Source organism: Lacerta agilis, chromosome 9, assembly GCF_009819535.1.
Source record: "Lacerta agilis isolate rLacAgi1 chromosome 9, rLacAgi1.pri, whole genome shotgun sequence".
NCBI lineage: Eukaryota > Metazoa > Chordata > Lepidosauria > Squamata > Lacertidae > Lacerta > Lacerta agilis.
The window spans coordinates 12,588,623-12,607,251 of NC_046320.1; the positions used below are offsets into that span (position 1 = coordinate 12,588,623).

The window sequence follows — 18,629 nt, forward strand, 5'->3', positions numbered from 1 at the left end:
CTTCCAACTCTAAGATTCTATGATTCTATAAGGATAGGTGTGCCTGTCGATTATTAAGTAAACTTCGGTTCCAAAGGGGTCACAAGTTAGGCATTAGTCCCTCATGTTAGATGTGGCAGGTTGAAGGCGAGGCTGTAAAATCAATTTTAGAAAGAATAAAAAACTACTTTTGTATTATAATTTCTGGTTTTCCTTCCAGCTGGCTGAAATTAAAGTGAAACTTATGGAAGCAAAAGATGCATTAGAGAAAAGCGTGGCTTTGCAGGATTTCAGCCAGGCATCCCTGTTGAAAGAGAGAATAATGGAACTGGAAAGCATTAAAAATGACCTGTTAAAAGAGGCAGAAGAGCCTCCAACCAAAGAAATATGCATGGAAAAGGTGTTGGCTTTTACACCAGCTACTCTGGTTCAGTTACACTGTTTTTAAATAAGTATGAATGTATTTGTGTGGTTTTTAAAATTGGTACGAAATATAAACTATAAAGAAGTATAGTTCTCATGTTCATGTTCAAATTACAGTTTCTGTGTGATTATTTAGGCTTTGTACACAGTGACTATTTCTCAATTATGAAGGACTAGAAAAACCTTGTACCTCCCTAGTATCTTAAAGGGATGGAATTGGAGATACAGTTTATGGAATGTGAAGGTGGCATTCTACAGTGTGTTCAAATAATTATTTTCTTTCCCCCCCTTTTTTAAAAAAGAGTGATCCTGAAACACTACTGAAGTGTCTGATGATGTGCAACGAACTTCTCAAGCAGCTGTCCCTTTCGAAAGGATTAGGCCCAACAATGGATGCAATAATTGAATCTTTGGTAGGTGACAACAAAATAAAAGTTAGACATTCCTGGGAGTTCAGAATATGTATTCTGGGCTTCTTGAATTTTAATATCCAATTGCTGAACTTTGTAAATGCGTATTTGGACAACCAAGGACAGAAATCGGAGTGTTAGGCTGGGCATCAGAGAGTCGCCTCATCTCCTTGCAGAACAATAGAATCTGGAGGATCAAACCATCTACTCCAGACCCAACATAGATTGCTCACCATCACTTCTTTTGTGTGCCAAATAATTTTTTATTAGTTTTCCAATAGTTCCCCAATAATAGTCCAATTATAACAATATCAGTTAATACAATTATTCAAATACCAATTAATTCCCAGTTAATACACTTTGGTTAAAGTGTCTCCCCGCGCAGTGGATTTAATGCATTCCTGATGATATATTTCTGCATTCCATAATCTTATTAATTTCACTTACATTACAGTTAAAATAGTAATACTTTATATGGCAACTGCATTAATGATTTCTAATTGTGTTATTATATTATTTAAATTTATAAAACTTCAGGTGAGGAGCTGTAACTGTTATCATTGTTCTGTCCTGCCTGTGAAAACTGTTATGTCCATGGAGATTCCTTCTGATCATATATGGTGTATCTTCCACATTTCCAGCTGTTGTTGTCTCCCATCATTACTTGGGGCAGAACTGTATCTCTCCACCCCTTGATTCAGTGTTTCAAAATGGAGAACAAACAGCTTGCTAAAATCCACTCTGTCTCACTGATTAAACTGTGTTTCAGATCTTCGCCATTTTTTTTTCTCAGCCTGGGAAGAGTGGGCTATTTTCAAATGTCCAGACCTCTGCCTCCCTTTTTCTCACGCACTCCACAGTTTCTTTTCATCCTTGCAGCTGAGATTTATGGCCAATTATCCTTCAATTTAGATTACATTCCGAATCGTCTGTCTTTTTTCTTCCATTCCCTGTTGTTTTAAGTGGAAAGTGGGGGAACAGCTCTATATTTCCAGCATAGTTCCAGCTTTCCCCCAACCCCTCCTTTCTTTGTTTCAAATCACATGCAGTCTCCGTTGTTGCTTGTTAATCTCAATATTACTCCAACTTATTCCATCCTCATTTGTAAATATTTTTTTTAACATGCATTCCGGAGAGGGTTGCCAAATCATAAATATGGAAACAAACCATGGCCTTCCCTCTCCCCAACGGTCTCTTGCACAGAATGAAATCTTATCTCAGTTCAAACCTTAGATCTATGCAGCTGAATGCCCCGCAGTTCATAATCACATCTCTTCCAGCACACTCCTTTACTTTCATTGCCAATTTAAAATCCCATAAATAGGATAGCCTCTGCTTCCAGAAACAGAGTTGGTGAGTTGTGGCAGACAAAAATGCTTCTACACCCAGTGCCTTTGCCTGCCCTCACATTTCATGAGGATGTGAGTGCCAGAGCACATTGGGTGAAAGCCCGTTCCTCCCATGCCCAGAGAGGATGTAAGAGAATGGTTTAACCCGCACCATTCTCAATCTTTATCTGTGTCTCCCTGCAAGGTCAAGAGATTTGTCCATTCCTGGCACAGACTGGAAACAAGCCTGCTAGCCGTCACTTACTGAGAGCCAGTGTAGTGTAGCAGTTAAGAGCGGTAGACTCGTAATCTGGTGAACTGGGTTCGTGTCCCCGCTCCTCCACATGCAGTTGCTGGGTGACCTTGGGCTAGTCACACTTCTCTGAAATCTCTCAGCCTCACTCACCTCAGAGTGTTTGTTGTGGGGGAGGAAGGGAAAGGAGATTGTTAGCCACTTTGAGACTCCTTAGGGTAGTGATAAACTGGGATATCAAATCTAAACTCTTCTAGTGATATGGGAGGTTGGATTTGCTTTGGTACACACAGCCAATTTCCATCCTTAATGTGCTTGTTACTCAGTTCTGCTTAGCTTGGAATGCCTGACAGCCTATCTTCCTTGCTGCTACCAACCACTGAAAAGATAAAGCAGTGAGAATTTCAGGGAGGAAGAGAAGTGATTCCATTTCTAATGTAAAACTTGGGAAGAATTAGTTCTGTTCTTTATGCTGCACTTTCAAATAAATGCAAAAATTACTATTCCAGGATGGGAGTGAGGAGTTAACTAGACAGATTGCCTGCTTGAATATTCCTATGATAAGTTCTGAAAGGGTGGAAGTCAGGTGTAGACGAAAATCACCTTTCATTTTCCTGTTTAGTTGTCTGAAGGAGATTCTTACTTGCCCCAGATAAGCAATTTAATAACTGTTTGGAAGATTGTGTCAATCTGTACATGAAATGTGCATTACTGTTTGTTTAGATCATTCCAGGAGTTACTAATATCCATCCAGCTGTAAGAAATTTGGCAGTTTTATGTTTGGGTAGCTGTGGTTTGCAGAGTGAAGAATTTGCCAGCCAGCACCTTGCATTGCTGTTGCAGGTAAATATTCTACATTCTGACCTTTCTACATTATCTCATTTAAATTAAGAAACTTTATCACTTTGAAAAGTGGTGGGGTGTAAAGGCTCGTTTAATTTGCGTTTCTTTCCATGGAAAGGTGCAATGGGTAGCGATTTGCTAATTGATGAACCTGGCATGTGAACAATTGACCCCCATATTAGTAAACTTGGACTTGTTTTTTTGGCTCAGTGCAAGAATGCATGGGCTCTTATTTTGTCATGATCGAGGCAAGTTCTCTTGCATATTGAAACATTTCCTTCAAATTGGATGATTTAAGAGTTGATTGGTTGTTACTTTTATACCCTAGTGAGAAACAGAGCTGCAGTTTCCCATATATCCTGTTGTGCGGTGATTGTGCACATAAGTGGAGTTAAGAATTGGATCTGCAACCTTGGCACCACTTCATGTAGAAGGCCCGCAAAAACAAATTAGAGATGAGCTTGCAATATCCATATTTGGGAGTGGATACAGCTATTAACCAAATGAAAAACAACAAAGCCCCAACCTTCCATTATTACCTGAGAATGTGCAGCTTTTCTTATTGTTTTTTTAATCTTTTTATAACTTGGGGTTATTAGCATTTCCAGGGAGGGGGGGGATTGAGAGACAATAGTGTGCAAAACTGGCACCGAAGGCAAGGGATTAAATTGGTCACGTTTATGAATTCAGATGTCCTGTTCATGTTTCTAATGCCAGGTCTTGCAAATCGATGAAATAAAGGTAAAACTAAGCGCTTTGAAGGCAGTCTTTGACCAACTGATGCTGTTCGGAATAGAACCTTTCAAAGCAAAAAAAGAAAAATGTGCCCAAAGTGAAAATGAAGAGAATGAAAATGAGGTGACTAAGGAAACTGAAGAAGAAATTGCAACTACCCACAATCTCCTTCAGCTTCTTTCTGGGTTCTTAGACAGTGAGGTAAGGTCGTGAAATCAGCAAATATTCATATGTACTAGGAGGATCAATAAGGATGGGGTTTTATTGTATTTATTTTTTTAACAAAAGGATAAAAGTATGTTGGTCATTAAATATGAAAGCAACAACTGCTATGTTTATATTCTTGCAGCTGATTGATTTCAGCAGAGCTAATTAACGAAAGCTCATACCAAGAACAAATTCAGTTGGTCTCTAAGGTGCTACTGGAAAGAATTTTCTATTTTGTTTCGACTATGGCAGACCAACACGGCTACCTACCTGTAACTGACTTACAAAAGACATTTTTGCTGCTGCTACATGTTGTTTGTTTACATAGATTCACTACCTTTTCTTATTTCTTGGGCTCAGGACAGGCAGGAGGAGGAGCTCACAGTCGTAGATAAAATTACTACGTTAAAGAGTTTTGCTTCCAAGATAAAAGGTGGAAAGACCTCATAGTTTGGAATTATTGTTAGGGGGGAAATTGATTTTATATATTTTCTCTGTGACCTAATTCAGGTCAGTGGAGATGAAGAAAGTTAGGATAAATGATAATGGACCTTCTCTGGGGAAGATAATGTAGTTTGCAGTGGGGCAGCCCTTTCGGAGGTAGTGAGAACAGTTGGTTCTTGCCTGACAGGTGTTCCTTGGAGGTGTTGAACACATGGTTTGGTGCGTTATGCTGCCATCTTGTGGCTGATGACTCTAACTGCAGACTGGTCTTTGTCCATCACCTCGGTCATTTGAATGTCAACCTACAGGATCAGACTAAACTCATGTAAGGAAATTAGTACTTGAAAAGCAGTAAAATAATCAACCAAACTAGAGAAACTTAGTAAAAAGGGCATTGCAGCAAACACATAGGTCCACCCGGTTGGCTGCCTTTTAATTTTTTTCTCCTGTCTATGGTGTCTCTTCAACACCTCCGAGAATCACCTGTCCAATGGACAAAGACCAGTCTGCTTTCCCCATTTAGCCACGGGAGGGCAGCATAACCCACCATGTTGGGTGTTCACCATCTCTGGAGGGAGAGAAAACATTACAAAGGGTAATCCGGCGCAATTGCCTCCATCCCCTTTTAAACTCTGTTTTAGAGGCTGTATAATACGTGTGAGAGGTTTTACTTTTGCAAATGTGCTAGGGTGTCACAATTTAGGATTTCTTCTTTACATTGCTGGGGTTTTTTTTTATAGAGCTCATATATCTACTGTATGAGTGATCCCAGATGACTAAGGGCTGGCAAGTGCAGTTGTATTAATCTTACTGAACGAAACTCAACTAGCTCGCTCTTTTTCCTTTCTAGAATAAATGATCAAATGCAACCCTAAGCAAAACATTTTTCTAGATTTCAGAACTCAGGACCATATCTGCTGAGGGCCTAGCCAAACTCATGTTCTCCGGGCGATTGATTAGCGCTAAGCTGCTTTCTCGACTTGTTTTGTTGTGGTATAATCCGGTGACTGAAGAAGATACCTGTCTCCGACATTCCCTAGGCGTTTTCTTCCCTTTATTTGCTTACTCAAATAGGTATGACTCTCGCCACTCCACTTTCCCTCTCCTTTTTGTACATTTTAGGCAGTTTGAATTTAACATAATTAGACAACAGGAAGAAAAAAGTTTATTTTCATGCTTTTATGAGGAAAGTTGCCTAACAGTATAGTACACTTCTATACATAATAATAATTTTATAATAATTTATTTTTATACCCCGCCCATCTGGCTGTGTTTCCCCAGCCACTCTGGGCGGCTTCCAACTGAATATTAAAAAGAATACAGCATCAAACAATAAAAACGTCCCTAAACAGGGAACAGGAAAGCAATGAAGCAGAAACCTTTGACTTACATGCCTATTCCAAAGTAAGGTCCACTAGGTTCAGTGGGATTTATTCCCAAGTAAGTGTGCATAGGATTGCAGTCTCATCTCATTTTTGTAACCTTGTCATCCAGATGCCTAGCTGCCATGAGTAGCTTATCTTGGTTTAGTGTGCTGGACAAGGCCACTCTACATTTTTTAACTGTACCTCTCTATGGTTATCTGTATCCAATATTTCATTTCTTCCACGCTTGAGTTTGGAAGGACTTCCTATAGTTTTGGTTTATTTCAAGTTTCTAGAAGCCTTTATAAGAGGTAGAAGCTTGCTAACAAAGAGCCCGGTTTTACAAGACTATAAAGGTATATTTCCCTCTGTATTGGGAATGTGTATGGAAGGCATAGATGACCATTAATGCATTGAAATTATAAGACAAAATGAAACAAGTTTCCTTGAATGTGTGTTACACAATCTGGACATACTTTCTGGAATGTTTCTTGTAATGCATTATACTACTTATATCAACTTCGTTTTAAAAATCCAGGACAAATCAGGAATGCTTTGAAGAAGCTTTTCTTCCAACTTTAAAAATATTGTTTAATGCTCCTGCTTCTTCACCATTGTCTGAAGTTGATGCAGCAAATGTTTCTGAGTTGTTTGTGGACCTGACGAGACCAAGTGGGCTGCATCAAAGCGCTAAGAATTCACGGAACTACCAGGTATGCAGAGTCCTATCCTATTTTGCTTAATCTGAGATTGACCAGTGCCTCCTGATACCTGGTAAATGCTACAAGATGATTGTGGGACAGGAATTTTCAATATTTGATTCTTTCCCTGCCGGTCTTCCCCCCCTTCCCCCTACTTTTTGGCGGCTTGAGAGCCACGGCCAGGATGGGTGCTGTTGTCCCATACGCCCCAACAGCCCTCGTGGTGGCATCCTGGGTGGGGGGCAGGGTGCTCTCCATTCTGGCCTTGGAAGGCAAGGCCAATTTTTGTAAGGTCATGCTGCTTTGAGGGGAGGGAACCACACCGCATTGCCAGCTATCTTCTCCCTTCTTTTCGGCGGCTTGGGAGCTGTGGACTGGACGGGCACCATTGCCCTGTGCTCTTTCTTCCCAAGCCGCCAAAAATAAGGGAGGGAAGGCTGCCGGCCTTTTTTTCTTTTCCCCTCCTTGAATTTTAAAGGTGTGGCTTATATTCAGGTGTGGCTTATATTCGGGCCAATACGGTAACTGCAGAAAATTCTTAAACCATAAAGACACTTGTAATGTGGATTTTTATTTTTTGTAATTATGGTTATGTAATAGATAGATAAGGGTAAAAGATGCAGTAAATTTAATCTTAAAGATGGAACGCATGGAGGAAGGGAAGGAGGTCTGAGGTTTCGAAATAACTATTTTAATGTTGGAAATCGTTTTGTTTTATACGTTATACGTTAAAACATTATTTAAGAAAGAAAATTCTTAAACAACATGCAGTCAGATATTACAACATTTTATTGCCTTTTCCAGGGTTTGACAGTTCATGATAATTTGGCAGTGAAAATATGCAATGAAATCTTGCTGGATCCAAGTGCACCTGATGTCCGTATCTATGTAAAAGCTTTGAGTTCCTTAGAACTTAATAAAGACTTCACAAAAGACCTGCTGGTTTTATTAGATGAGATCCTTGGGGTAGGTAATCACTTTTTAAATTAAATTTGGAGTGTGTTTATGGAATAGTGCTTAAATGGTAGCCCCTTAGTTTCATTTGCCATAAGTAGAAGTTAACTGAATAGGGGAAATCCTTTAAAACAAGAACTTCCTGACCATGTGAGATAACTGGTTTCTGTGGTGCAAGTTGCCCCTTGAATGCATTCCTGTGAGTCAAGTAATTAATAAATGACTCTGGAGAACTTTATTTTGGAAAACACGTATTGTTGATGATAAGCCTTTATTTGCTTTTAGTTTGCCGATTCTAAAAAACCCATAGAAATAAAACGAGTGACTTTAAAACTTGGCACAAGTGTTTTCCAGCAACATTCCTATATCTCTCATGTTGCTATTTGATTATTGGCAGTTATTTACTTGGGCTTCTTTGCTAATGTGTGTGTTAAAGCTGAAGTTAATTTAAACTGCTTCACATCTAAGATGGAGGAAAAAATGCATGTGTTGTTACATTGATATATGCCCATTGCACAATTACTTTATAATTAATTCCCACCATTTAAGGTTGTATTCATATTCACCATTATCCTTCACTGCAGAAATTGAAAGATAAAATGTGTTTACGAGTGATAGAAAAAGTGAAGAGCAACATAAATGGGGAAAACAGTATTAATGGAGACATCTCTGAAGTGGCACAGGAAATGGACCTTTCTCAAGTAACTCGAGACACTGCTAGTCCCGTCAAACACCACTATAATGACAGAACATCTAATTCCGCTGACCAAAATGGAGGTAATGTGAAAACAATAATGGCTGCTGTCTAATGCTGCAACCCTGTACCCACTTATGTGGAAGTAAATCATTGGGGCATATTTCTAAGTAGACATATGCAAGATTGCAGTATAAATCAAAATAAAATAAAATAAAAAATTCCTTCCAGTAGCACCTTAGAGACCAACTAAGTTTGTTCTTGGCATGAGCTTTCGTGTGCATGCACACTTCTTCAGATACTTCAGAAAACACGGCTACCTACCTGTAATATAAATCTAGTTAACCTGAGAGAAAACTGTTCAACTTTATGTCTGATTCTGTATTGCCTCTGCATCAAAGAGAGCATCCAATAAGGTTTTTGTGCACAAGAGCCACTGAAATGAGTGGGCAGGCATTTATTATATGTACATACTTTAAATATTTTTGTATTTTGCTATATCTTGCCTTTCCTTCAGCGAACGCAAGGTGGAATACATGGTTCTTCTCTCCCCTTGTTGGATAGCTTGGCTTCAGAGATGATGACTATTCCAAGGTCACCTCATTGAGCATCACAAATGAGTGAGGATTTGAACCTCAACAGTGCCAACAGCCCCCCTCCCCCCCCCAAAAAAAACATTTTTACATGGCAATGTGCAGCAAAATTCTAGTTGAGGCTGCAGGTGCCTACCATCTTCTGGAAGTCATCAGACTTGACTTCGCTTTGCAAGGCATCGGCTATCAAAAGCATATGGATCAGCATGGCTAACTTGACCCAACATTATCTATCTTCCCCTACATACGCAAAGAACTGTCACTGCAGACAACCAACCATGCCTGCCAACCCCCCCCCCCCCACTGCAAAGGGAAAATAATAAATGAATGGAAAGAGAACCTATCCAAGTGAGACTGACACCAAAGCCTCACACATACGCTAATTAAACCAATGTTAAGTTTCACCATTTCCCCCTCTTCTCCCCCAACCTATACAACATTAATGTTTCGCATCAAATGTAACAGTTCTGTAGAAAAGATGTTGCAACCTGAAAAAGAGACAAAGGGCATACTTTTGTAGCCAAAGAAAATCTTTAATAAAAAATATTTTTTTAAAAAGGGAATGAAGGAAGAAAGAGGTACCTACTGGCCACTTGCTTAGGAGCACTAGGGTGGCGTGGAGTGATGGAGAAACCGCAGGCCGATTCAGGGCTCCGCCAGAGGGTACCATGCCATTTTAGTGGTGACATGTGCAGTAAAACTTTCAATTGGATTTTTGCCCCCTAAATTTTGGGCCTGTGATCCCAAACATATTTTTTGTGTGAAAAGGACTTCAAATCTCAGAAATGAGCTTAGGGCTGCTTGGATACTAATTTCAGCTTTTGATGTTCTTTGTGTTAAGTAGAAAATAAAGAAACCACTGAAATAACTGAAGAGAGAGAGAGCACAACTGCAAAGTCAAGATCTTCAAGAAGGAAAACCACAAAAGGTATTTAATATTATCCTGTAAATATATTAACTATTTGTTTTGTGAGGGCTTAGAAACATGTTTTTAAAAGATTTGCTTTTATTCATTTCCCCATAATACAGTAAAAGTACAACTACAGAAGATGCAAACCGAATAAGTAAAATACAAAGTTTTCTTTTAAAAGTAATTAGTGGCGCTGTGGGTTAAACCACAGAGCCTAGGGCTTGCCGATCAGAAGGTCGGTGGTTCGAATCCCCACGACGGGGTGAGCTCCCGTTGTTTAGTCCCTGCTCCTGCCAACATAGCAGTTTGAAAGCACGTCAAAGTGCAAGTAGATAAATAGGTACTGTTTCGGTGGGAAGGTAAATGGCGTTTCCGTGCGCTGCTCTGGTTCACCAGAAGCGGCTTAGTCATGCTGGCCACATGACCTGGAAGCGGTACAGCAACAGAAAGAGGCCCATTAGTGAAAGCATACCTCTAGTTAAGAACAGTTTCAGGTTAAGAACGGACCTCCGGAACGAATTAAGTTCGTAACTAGAGGTACCACTGTACAGTGAATGTGCTTGCAGTGACTCTGCGGGTGGAGCAGTGAAAATGGGTAGAGAAACTAATTCTACAATTTTAAAGGCAGTCTTTGAGGGAGAAAAAAAGTAATTTGCGGTCTTACAGGTCTGAGAAAAACGGAAGAGAAGTCTGTGCCGAGAAGAGGAAATAACAGAATTGTGGAGTCCGAAAGTGAAAGGTAATTTGTGTGCAAACATGGAATGTTTATGCTGCAACTCCTGTTTCCATTGGACAAACATTTATAATTCTCACTCATCTCCCCACCAGCAGATTCAGCTAAATTGATCTGTTTAGTCATTTGCTTATTTACATATATACTACAGGACTGCAACTTTGGGCGACTTCTGCTTAACCCTGTGGCAGTTGAGCTGTGGGGCTCTGCAGAGCTACGTTGTTCCCTCAATGCTTTGAAACATGTATATGAAGCTGTTTGGTGCTGCCATCATTTGGGACTTTGGGTCATCATTATGTGGACGATACCTAGTTCTGTCTCCATGCCATCTGACAAAAATGCAAACGCAACATGCTGGCTAATAACTGTTAGTGAATATATAATTGGTTATGATGTCATTCAAAATATATGAATAAACCACTTCAAAAGTCTCAAAGGAAGACATCTCTCCGAAGTCTCAAAAGGACAGTATGTCCTATGTATTTGTGTTGTAAGCATCAGCAGCTACACTATCCAGTGAGCACTGATCCATTAGCATGATCCCCACTAGTATGAATATTTCATTGATAATTATTCGGTATGTACCTCTTTATATATTTTGTTCTACTGTATAACGTACATGCAGGTTGCTCAGTTTTGTTGTCATTCATTGCTTGCAATGCCTTGTATTCCATTTCCAGCTGATGAAGACTTTATTCCGAAACAGTTGAACTATTCCGGATATACTGTCCTTTTCAGACTTTGGAGAGACGTCTTCCTTTGAGAGATGGCTTGGCGTTCCTCACTATTCATTGATTTGTTTGATTCTTTGTTTGACTCTGATAAATATAACAACTTGTAGTTACTTGTATATTTTGTGAGATGTGTTGTATGATATATATACAGTGGTACCCCGCTAGACGAATGCTTCGCTAGACGAAAAACTCGCTAGACGAAAGCATTCGTCTAGCGGGAGGCTGCCCCGCTAGACGAAAAAGCCTATGGGGCTGCCTCGCAAGACGAAAAAATTTCGTCTTTTTTTTTTTCTTCGTTTTGCGGAGCGCGGCTCCCATTGCCGCTCCGCAAGACGAAAACCCCGCTAGACGAAAATTTTCGCGGGACGAATTATTTTCGTCTAGCGGGGCACCACTGTACATCATTTTGAAGTGGCTTATTTGTATATTTTGAATGACATCATAACCAATTATATATTCACTAACAGTTATTAGCCAGCGTGTTGTGTTTGCACTTTTGTGGATTGTTACGTTTTGCAACACAGTGGTTTGTGTTTGTTCCATACCATCTGAAGCAGATATAGCTGTGTGAACTGATGTCTGGAGGTCATAAACTGGAGGAGGGACAAAAAAAGGAAACTAAATCCTTATAAGACAGGCAGTGTGGCTGAGTAGTTTTTATGTCTGCCTTTTTATGGTAGTATTCCATTCCCTCTGTAGGTTCAGGCCTAAGGTTTGGAGGGAGCTCCTGGACCCACCTTTGTCATTTGAGGAGCAAGTGGTTTCAGTGTCAAGTAGGGTCTTATCCCAACCTGGGCTGGTTCAACAGCTATAACCGTCCCTGGGCTGGGAGAGCCTGGCTGCATGCTGTGGTCATTTCCCATCTCAATTATTGTAGTGCATATGCTCTGCTTGACAGCCTGGAAGCTGCAGCTAGTGGAGAATGTTGTTGCTAGTTTGCTGATTGGCATTTAGGTGTTACATAAGCTTGTACTGATCTTGCATGATCCACACTTGTGGCTTACATTGTTATATACAGATGAAACTCGAAAAATTAGAATATCGTGTAAAGGTTCATTTCTTTCAGTAATTCAACTTAAAATGTGAAACTAATATATGAGATAGACTTGTGACATGCAAAGCGTGATATGTCAAGCCTTTATTTGTTATAATTGTGATGATTATGGCGTACAGCTGATGAGAACCCCAAATTCACAATTTCAACTTTGGGGTTTTCATCAGCTGTGCGCCATAATCATCACAATTATAACAAGCAAAGGCTTGACATATCTCGCTTTGCATGTCATGAGTCTATCTCATATATTAAACTCCAGTAGCTAATGAAAACAATTGCTTACATAAATGGACTTTTCCACGATATTCTAATTTTTCGAGTTTCACCTGTATTGTTAATTTGTTTTGCATCCTGCCCTTCCTCCTGGAAGAGCCCATGCATGTTACCAGACCCACTTAGAAAGTCTTGAAGAATTCAGGGTCTAGGGCAGAGGTCAGCGACCTTTTTCAGCCGTGGGCCAGTCCACCGTTCCTCAGTCCATATTGGGGGGGGAATTCCTATGCCCCACAAATAACCCAGAGATACATTTTAAATAAAAGGACACATTCTACTCATGTAAAAACACGCTGATTCCAAAACGGTCCGTGGGCCGGATTGAGAAGGCGATTGGGCGCATCCTTAGGTTGCCTACCCTTGGTCTAGGGTCTGTATGGCCTCTACCAGTACTAGCCTGCCTAGGCTTTATGATCAGAATTGTGTTACTTTCATGCTGGTTCCAGGCGAGTGCTGCTTGTTGTGTGGTGACGCAAGGTATGACCATCTCTGTAGTTTTACCCCAGCTGGGGGTGAGAATGGACAGATAAAGGAGAGGTGCATATGACCTAGAACAGAGAGGTAAAGGAGGCTGAATTTCACACAGTAATTTGCAATAACTCAGATAACGTGAGTGCTGCTTCTAGTTTAAAATGGCTGAATGTGGATTAATGATTTCTAAAACCTGTTACTTTGCAGTGAAGAAGATCAACAATCTGTTTCACTGGCAAGACCATCACGCCGAGCAAAAGTATTAGCTCTTGAAAAAACCAGAATAAATCTCTCCAAGCTTCTGGACTAATAATTGATTGACTGAAAAGTAGACACGGTTGCAGCTGGAAGCTGGATGTAAACCAATTGTATATAAAAAACAAAGCAAAGCATACCTGCTTGGTAACTCATTTTCTGCTTAATCCTTTTTGTGTGTGCACATGCAGTAAATGGTAAGACTTGGGTATGCAAATACAAATACTTCTTTAATTTTGAAAGTTTTTTCTGACTTGCATTATTTTTTTAAAAGATTTGACAGTAGTGCACAATGTGGATGATTTGAGAATAGTACCACCTAATGAGGTTATGTTGCATATCTGGCTTAATTGCAAGCAGCATTCTGTTTCCTGCATATGGTGCAGGTGGTAATCTATTTATGGATTATAGGTCAGGTTTTTTTTAACCATGCAAAATGCATAAACGTACTGTTGAAGTTACTCTTTTAAAAGATGAAATAAAGGATGTTTATTGGATGTTGCTGTCTACCAGTTTGAATGGCTGTGAGATTATTTTGGCTTCAAAGGTGGTGGTGAAAGCGGGATTATAAACATATTATGAAGAATTTTGGTAGATTGGACTGGCATAAAATTCTAGAAGTCTCAAACCTTAAAATCTCAGACTTATTGCCTTTATATTTGAGATGTGCCGTATTTTCCGGCATATAAGACTGGGCGTTTAAGACAACCCCCAACTTTTCCAGTTAAAATACAGAGTTTGAGATATACTCGACCGCAGATTCTCCACCCGGCGTATGAGATGACCCCCAACTTTTGAGAAGATTTTCCTGGATTAAAAAGTACAGTGGTGCCCCGCTAGACGAAAATAATTCGTCCCGCGAAAATTTTCGTCTAGCGGGGTTTTCGTCTTGCGGAGCGGCAATGGGAGCCGCGCTCCGCAAAAACGGAAAAAAAAAAAGACGAAATTTTTTCGTCTTGCGAGGCAGCCCCATAGACTTTTTCGTCTAGCGGGGCAGCCTCCCGCTAGACGAATGCTTTCGTCTAGCGAGTTTTTCGTCTAGCGAAGCATTCGTCTAGCGGGGTACCACTGTAGTCTTATACGCCAGAATATACAGTATCTGAAACATGTCAGTTCAAGTTGTTCCCCCTGTACCTTGCTGCATTATTATTATTATCATCATCATTATTGCCCCACCCATGACTATGTTGCCCCAGCCACTCCAGGTGGCTTCCAGAATATTTAAAAACATAGTAGGACATTAAACCTTTAAAAGTTTCTCTATACAGGGCTGCTTTCAGATGTCTCATGTTATTAAAAAGAAACCATTGGTGGTGGGAGTAGTGATAGAGATGGCTAATGATCCATTAGTGCTGGGTACACCTTGTGTGCTAGAATTCTCATCCACAACCTGTCACCTTTTGGTGGGAAAAAAAGTTAGTGCTCATAATACTTAAAGCTGTGTGAAGGCATAAAATGCTGCTGTATTTTATTAGCAGAATTTTGGAAATGGGGTGGGTTTCTTTGAAATCTTGGTTGTAGAGTGAATAGTTGATTTATTATATTATTTATTGTTTAAAATGGCTGTAGGATATAATGTGCTCCATATTTGAAAACATGCCAGGACTGCCTTCTGTGTGTGTGCTAGAAGTATCAAGTAATCTATTTTTAAAACAAACTATAGACAACGTAACCATTTTAAAACAGAAAATCCAGAATGTAGTTTATAACCATTTTAATCTTAGTTTGATGTAATTTCTACAAGTTTTTACCCCCATCACCAAACACAGCAAAATGTTGATAAAATGAAGGCTTAGGAAATGACTGAGTCTGTTTTCTCTACAATCAATGGCCCTTCAGATTATTATTATTTTAAAAATGACATACATTTCATAGAATAGGTGAAAATTATGATTTAGAAAGCATACCATACACTTTAATAATTATAATCTGTAAGATTTTTAAAACCCTTTGCATTTTTATACAGCTTTGCACCAAGGTAAACTATCTACTGAATGTATGAATAACTTTTACACATCACGTTACATAAATATATTAACATCTGTGCACGAAATAAAACCAGAGAATATATCATTAGCGGCAAAAGAATAGAAATACAGCATACTGTAAAAAAGACAGTATCTCATTCTTATGATCTATACTGAAGTTGTTTTGTATTTACATGCAGAGTCACAGCCAACTAACAATGTTCATGGTTTACTATGAAGCCACAACCCCAGCATGTCATCTCATGATCAAAAATGCGTATTCAGCAGAAAAAAACAAATGCACACAATGTACAAAACAATAGTGCAAGAAGAGCTGCAAACTCCTTGTTCTCTTCATCTTTGAGCTTTTGGTTTAAAAACTATACAGCTGACCAGAGATGCTGTTGTGAAACTTAGCTTCTACTCCATGGGTAGATTTAAGGCACATCATTATTTTCACAGGTTGGGTGCTTATCTTGTGTCAAATATGTTCCAGTTTTCCGTATGTTTTTTTTTTTTTCATATGTAGAAACTGGTTAGAGGGAGGACAGGAATTAAATTTAGATTAAAAATTGAAACATCTAAAAGTAGATGTAGCAACCTGACTTTTATTGCACTGTCCAGAATATCAGGTTTCATTGGCTTTCTAAGTGCTGCCCTGTCCTATTGGATTGAGCTGTTTGAGCATACACAGATCCCACCTCACAACTACTGTGAAATTGGATTTCCCAATCAGGAACAGGAGTCTCCAAAGTGATTAGCAGTGTCCCACTTCTCTATCTGGAAAACTTCACGAGGGTGTAGTGGTTTTGAGCAAAGTTTTAATTAACGCTTCTAAAAATGGAAAATGTTGAAACCTCTTGGGCTTTGCAGAGGCAGAAACTGTCTGCTTCCAGTGCTGGAATACTCTCCAAGCTATGGACTTGTTCTTGTACTACAACTCAGTACACCTAGAGACATGTATATAAAATAAATTAACAATGGTAAAGTTGTTTGGGCTTCTCAGTGCTTGTATTGGGACTGCAATACATGTCTATTCCGCCTTCTAGTGCAGACGTCTAGTGCAGTCATGGGTATCTGTATAGGAAAAGCCACAAATTTCTCAAATCTGCTGCAAATTGCACAACACATGGCTCTCTGGCTTGTAGTAAGGCACAGGTATATGTATGCTCTTGCATAACCCTCTCCCAGTAATCAGGGAGATGAGGACAATTCTGGAATACATTTGGTTGGATCCTGAGAGCCACAAGCAGAATGACTTTTGCAGAATTTCTCTTCCCCCCCCACAAAAAAATAAAAGCTTCTGAGGGTTGGGGAACCCTTTCGTATAGGATTTGAGGGATTGCTTACACTTTGCAGTTACTGGGTTCCAACCCCATTTTTGTTTTGCTGTTATACATTAGGGTATTTGCTTGCTTTTAATGTAGAGCCCATCCTGTACACTTGAAATTATTATACTTTCTATATCATGTTTATTCTCTGGTGACAGCAGTAGATAGAAGAGGCAGGCAACTATTAATGACTTCTTTGCAGCTAATCTAAGAAGCATGGATTGATATCTGAGAGTGCAGTGCTTGAAAGTGATTTCTGCAAATATTTCAAAGGGTATGTGGGAAGGACTTTTGTACCTCTGCACACTTACTACTATGTTTCCAATAGACTTGGGTAACTGAAACTCAACTGGAACTAAGATGTGTTTGTGCAGGCTCTACGTGCTATGCTCAACAGTATTTTTAAATGCACCTGTACATCTGCCAGCGAACATTTTCAATGTTTCACTAAAACCACACAAAATACAGAAATATTTTGTTGGGTAACTGGATGAAGTGCCCGGGTTTACCACCTTTCAGATGAACTTACTACCAGTTGCATAATTTTAGCTCAAAAAGAAGAATGAAGGAATGCCCTTAGCCATTGAACACCATGATTCCAGGCCGTGACATTCCCTTATAAAGAGCCTGGCTTTTCTGTGCAATTAAGCAGCAAAATATATTTTACTTAGTATGTTAAGTTGCACATATATTGAAAGGTATAGTTACACTACATATTATTTTCTCCTATTATGAGTGGCAGTTTCTTTTTTATGGAGAAATGTAAAAAGTTGCATTTGGGGACAGCTTATATTATAGGCCAGGCATCCCCAAACTTCGGCCCTCCATATGTTTTGGACTACAATTCCCATCATCCCTGACCACTGGTCCTGTTAGCTAGGGATCATGGGAGTTGTAGACGAAAACATCTGGAGGGCCGCAGTTTGGGGATGCCTGGTATAGGCTGTTGTGTCGTGGATCTCCAGGATGGGTCACTAGCTATACACCACTGGTGCAACTAGTTATGATCAAGGCTACTCTTAAGTAAGCCAGTGACATCACTGAGATTTAACTCATTTAAGTCCTACGCTAGCTGCTACACCTAAAACCGTGTACATGTTCAGAACAGATTCAGATCAAACAGTATAGGTACTGGGCTGGTGGAAGCATCCAGGTGTGTAATCTAACTTCAGAAGTCTTACAGGAATGAGTCTGCATGTCTGCCGTTGGGAAAAAGGCCGAAGGGGACCATCAGTTAATTCCAACCATTAAAATCCAACTTTTAAAAACTGTGGCCTACATTCAAAACTCTTGGATGGGGTACCAGGTACTCATGAATTTAATGGTGGCACTGGAGGCTCAGGATTAGCAAGGACGAGGGGTGGTTTTTTTTCCTTCTAGTTTTGGCTGATTCGCCAGTTAAGGTTCTGTTTGGAAAGAAATGACTTGGCCACTGTACTCCATGCTCTGGTAACTTCCAGAATGGATTATTGCAATGTGTGGGGCTGTCCCTGAAGAAAACTTGGACACGTCAATTGGTCTAAATGCAGTGCTACCAGTTCAGTTCAGATCTCATATCACCCGTTTTCAAACAGTTGCACTGGTTGCCAGTTCATTTCTAGGCCCAATCCAAGGTGCAAAGTGTTCAAAAGCCCTAAACAACTCAGGTTCCCAATACCTGAAATATCATTTCCTTCTCTGCAGACCCTCTCATGTGTTAAGGTCAGCAGAGGGGGCCTTTTTTGTTATTCCACTACCCTCAGAAGCTTGGGGGTGGCAACAGCCCATGAGAGGGCATCTTCTCTTGCAGCTCCTAAATTGTGGAACTCTATCCCCACACATTTAAATCATACCGCTCTAGTAAGTGCTGTAAACACCTTTTGATACCCAATATGTATATTTTTAGGATCCATCTTATTTCTGTGATTGCAAAGAGTTTTAAACTGTTTTAAGAATTGTGTTTTAATGGTTGTAACCCACCCTGAAACCTTAGG

At 39.8% G+C, this 18,629-nt stretch overlaps 1 protein-coding gene across 3 annotated transcripts in view; it reads left to right on the top strand.

Annotated features, from left to right (window-relative positions):
* The window catches only part of NCAPG (non-SMC condensin I complex subunit G), a 31,326-nt gene extending 17,843 nt beyond the window's left edge, over nt 1-13,483 (top strand). The window contains exons 11-21 of one of the 3 annotated variants that reach the window (XM_033160172.1): nt 200-379; nt 705-815; nt 3,117-3,236; nt 3,954-4,172; nt 5,515-5,696; nt 6,525-6,699; nt 7,492-7,653; nt 8,226-8,418; nt 9,767-9,856; nt 10,505-10,577; nt 13,311-13,483. In XM_033160172.1, coding sequence (XP_033016063.1) covers nt 200-379; nt 705-815; nt 3,117-3,236; nt 3,954-4,172; nt 5,515-5,696; nt 6,525-6,699; nt 7,492-7,653; nt 8,226-8,418; nt 9,767-9,856; nt 10,505-10,577; nt 13,311-13,413 — 1,608 coding nt within the window. In that variant the 3' untranslated portion in view covers nt 13,414-13,483. The remainder of the gene's footprint in view (nt 1-199; nt 380-704; nt 816-3,116; nt 3,237-3,953; nt 4,173-5,514; nt 5,697-6,524; nt 6,700-7,491; nt 7,654-8,225; nt 8,419-9,766; nt 9,857-10,504; nt 10,578-13,310) is intronic. The other 2 variants (XM_033160173.1, XM_033160174.1) reach the window with 2 other exon arrangements.
* The last annotated feature ends 5,146 nt before the right edge of the window (nt 13,484-18,629 follow it).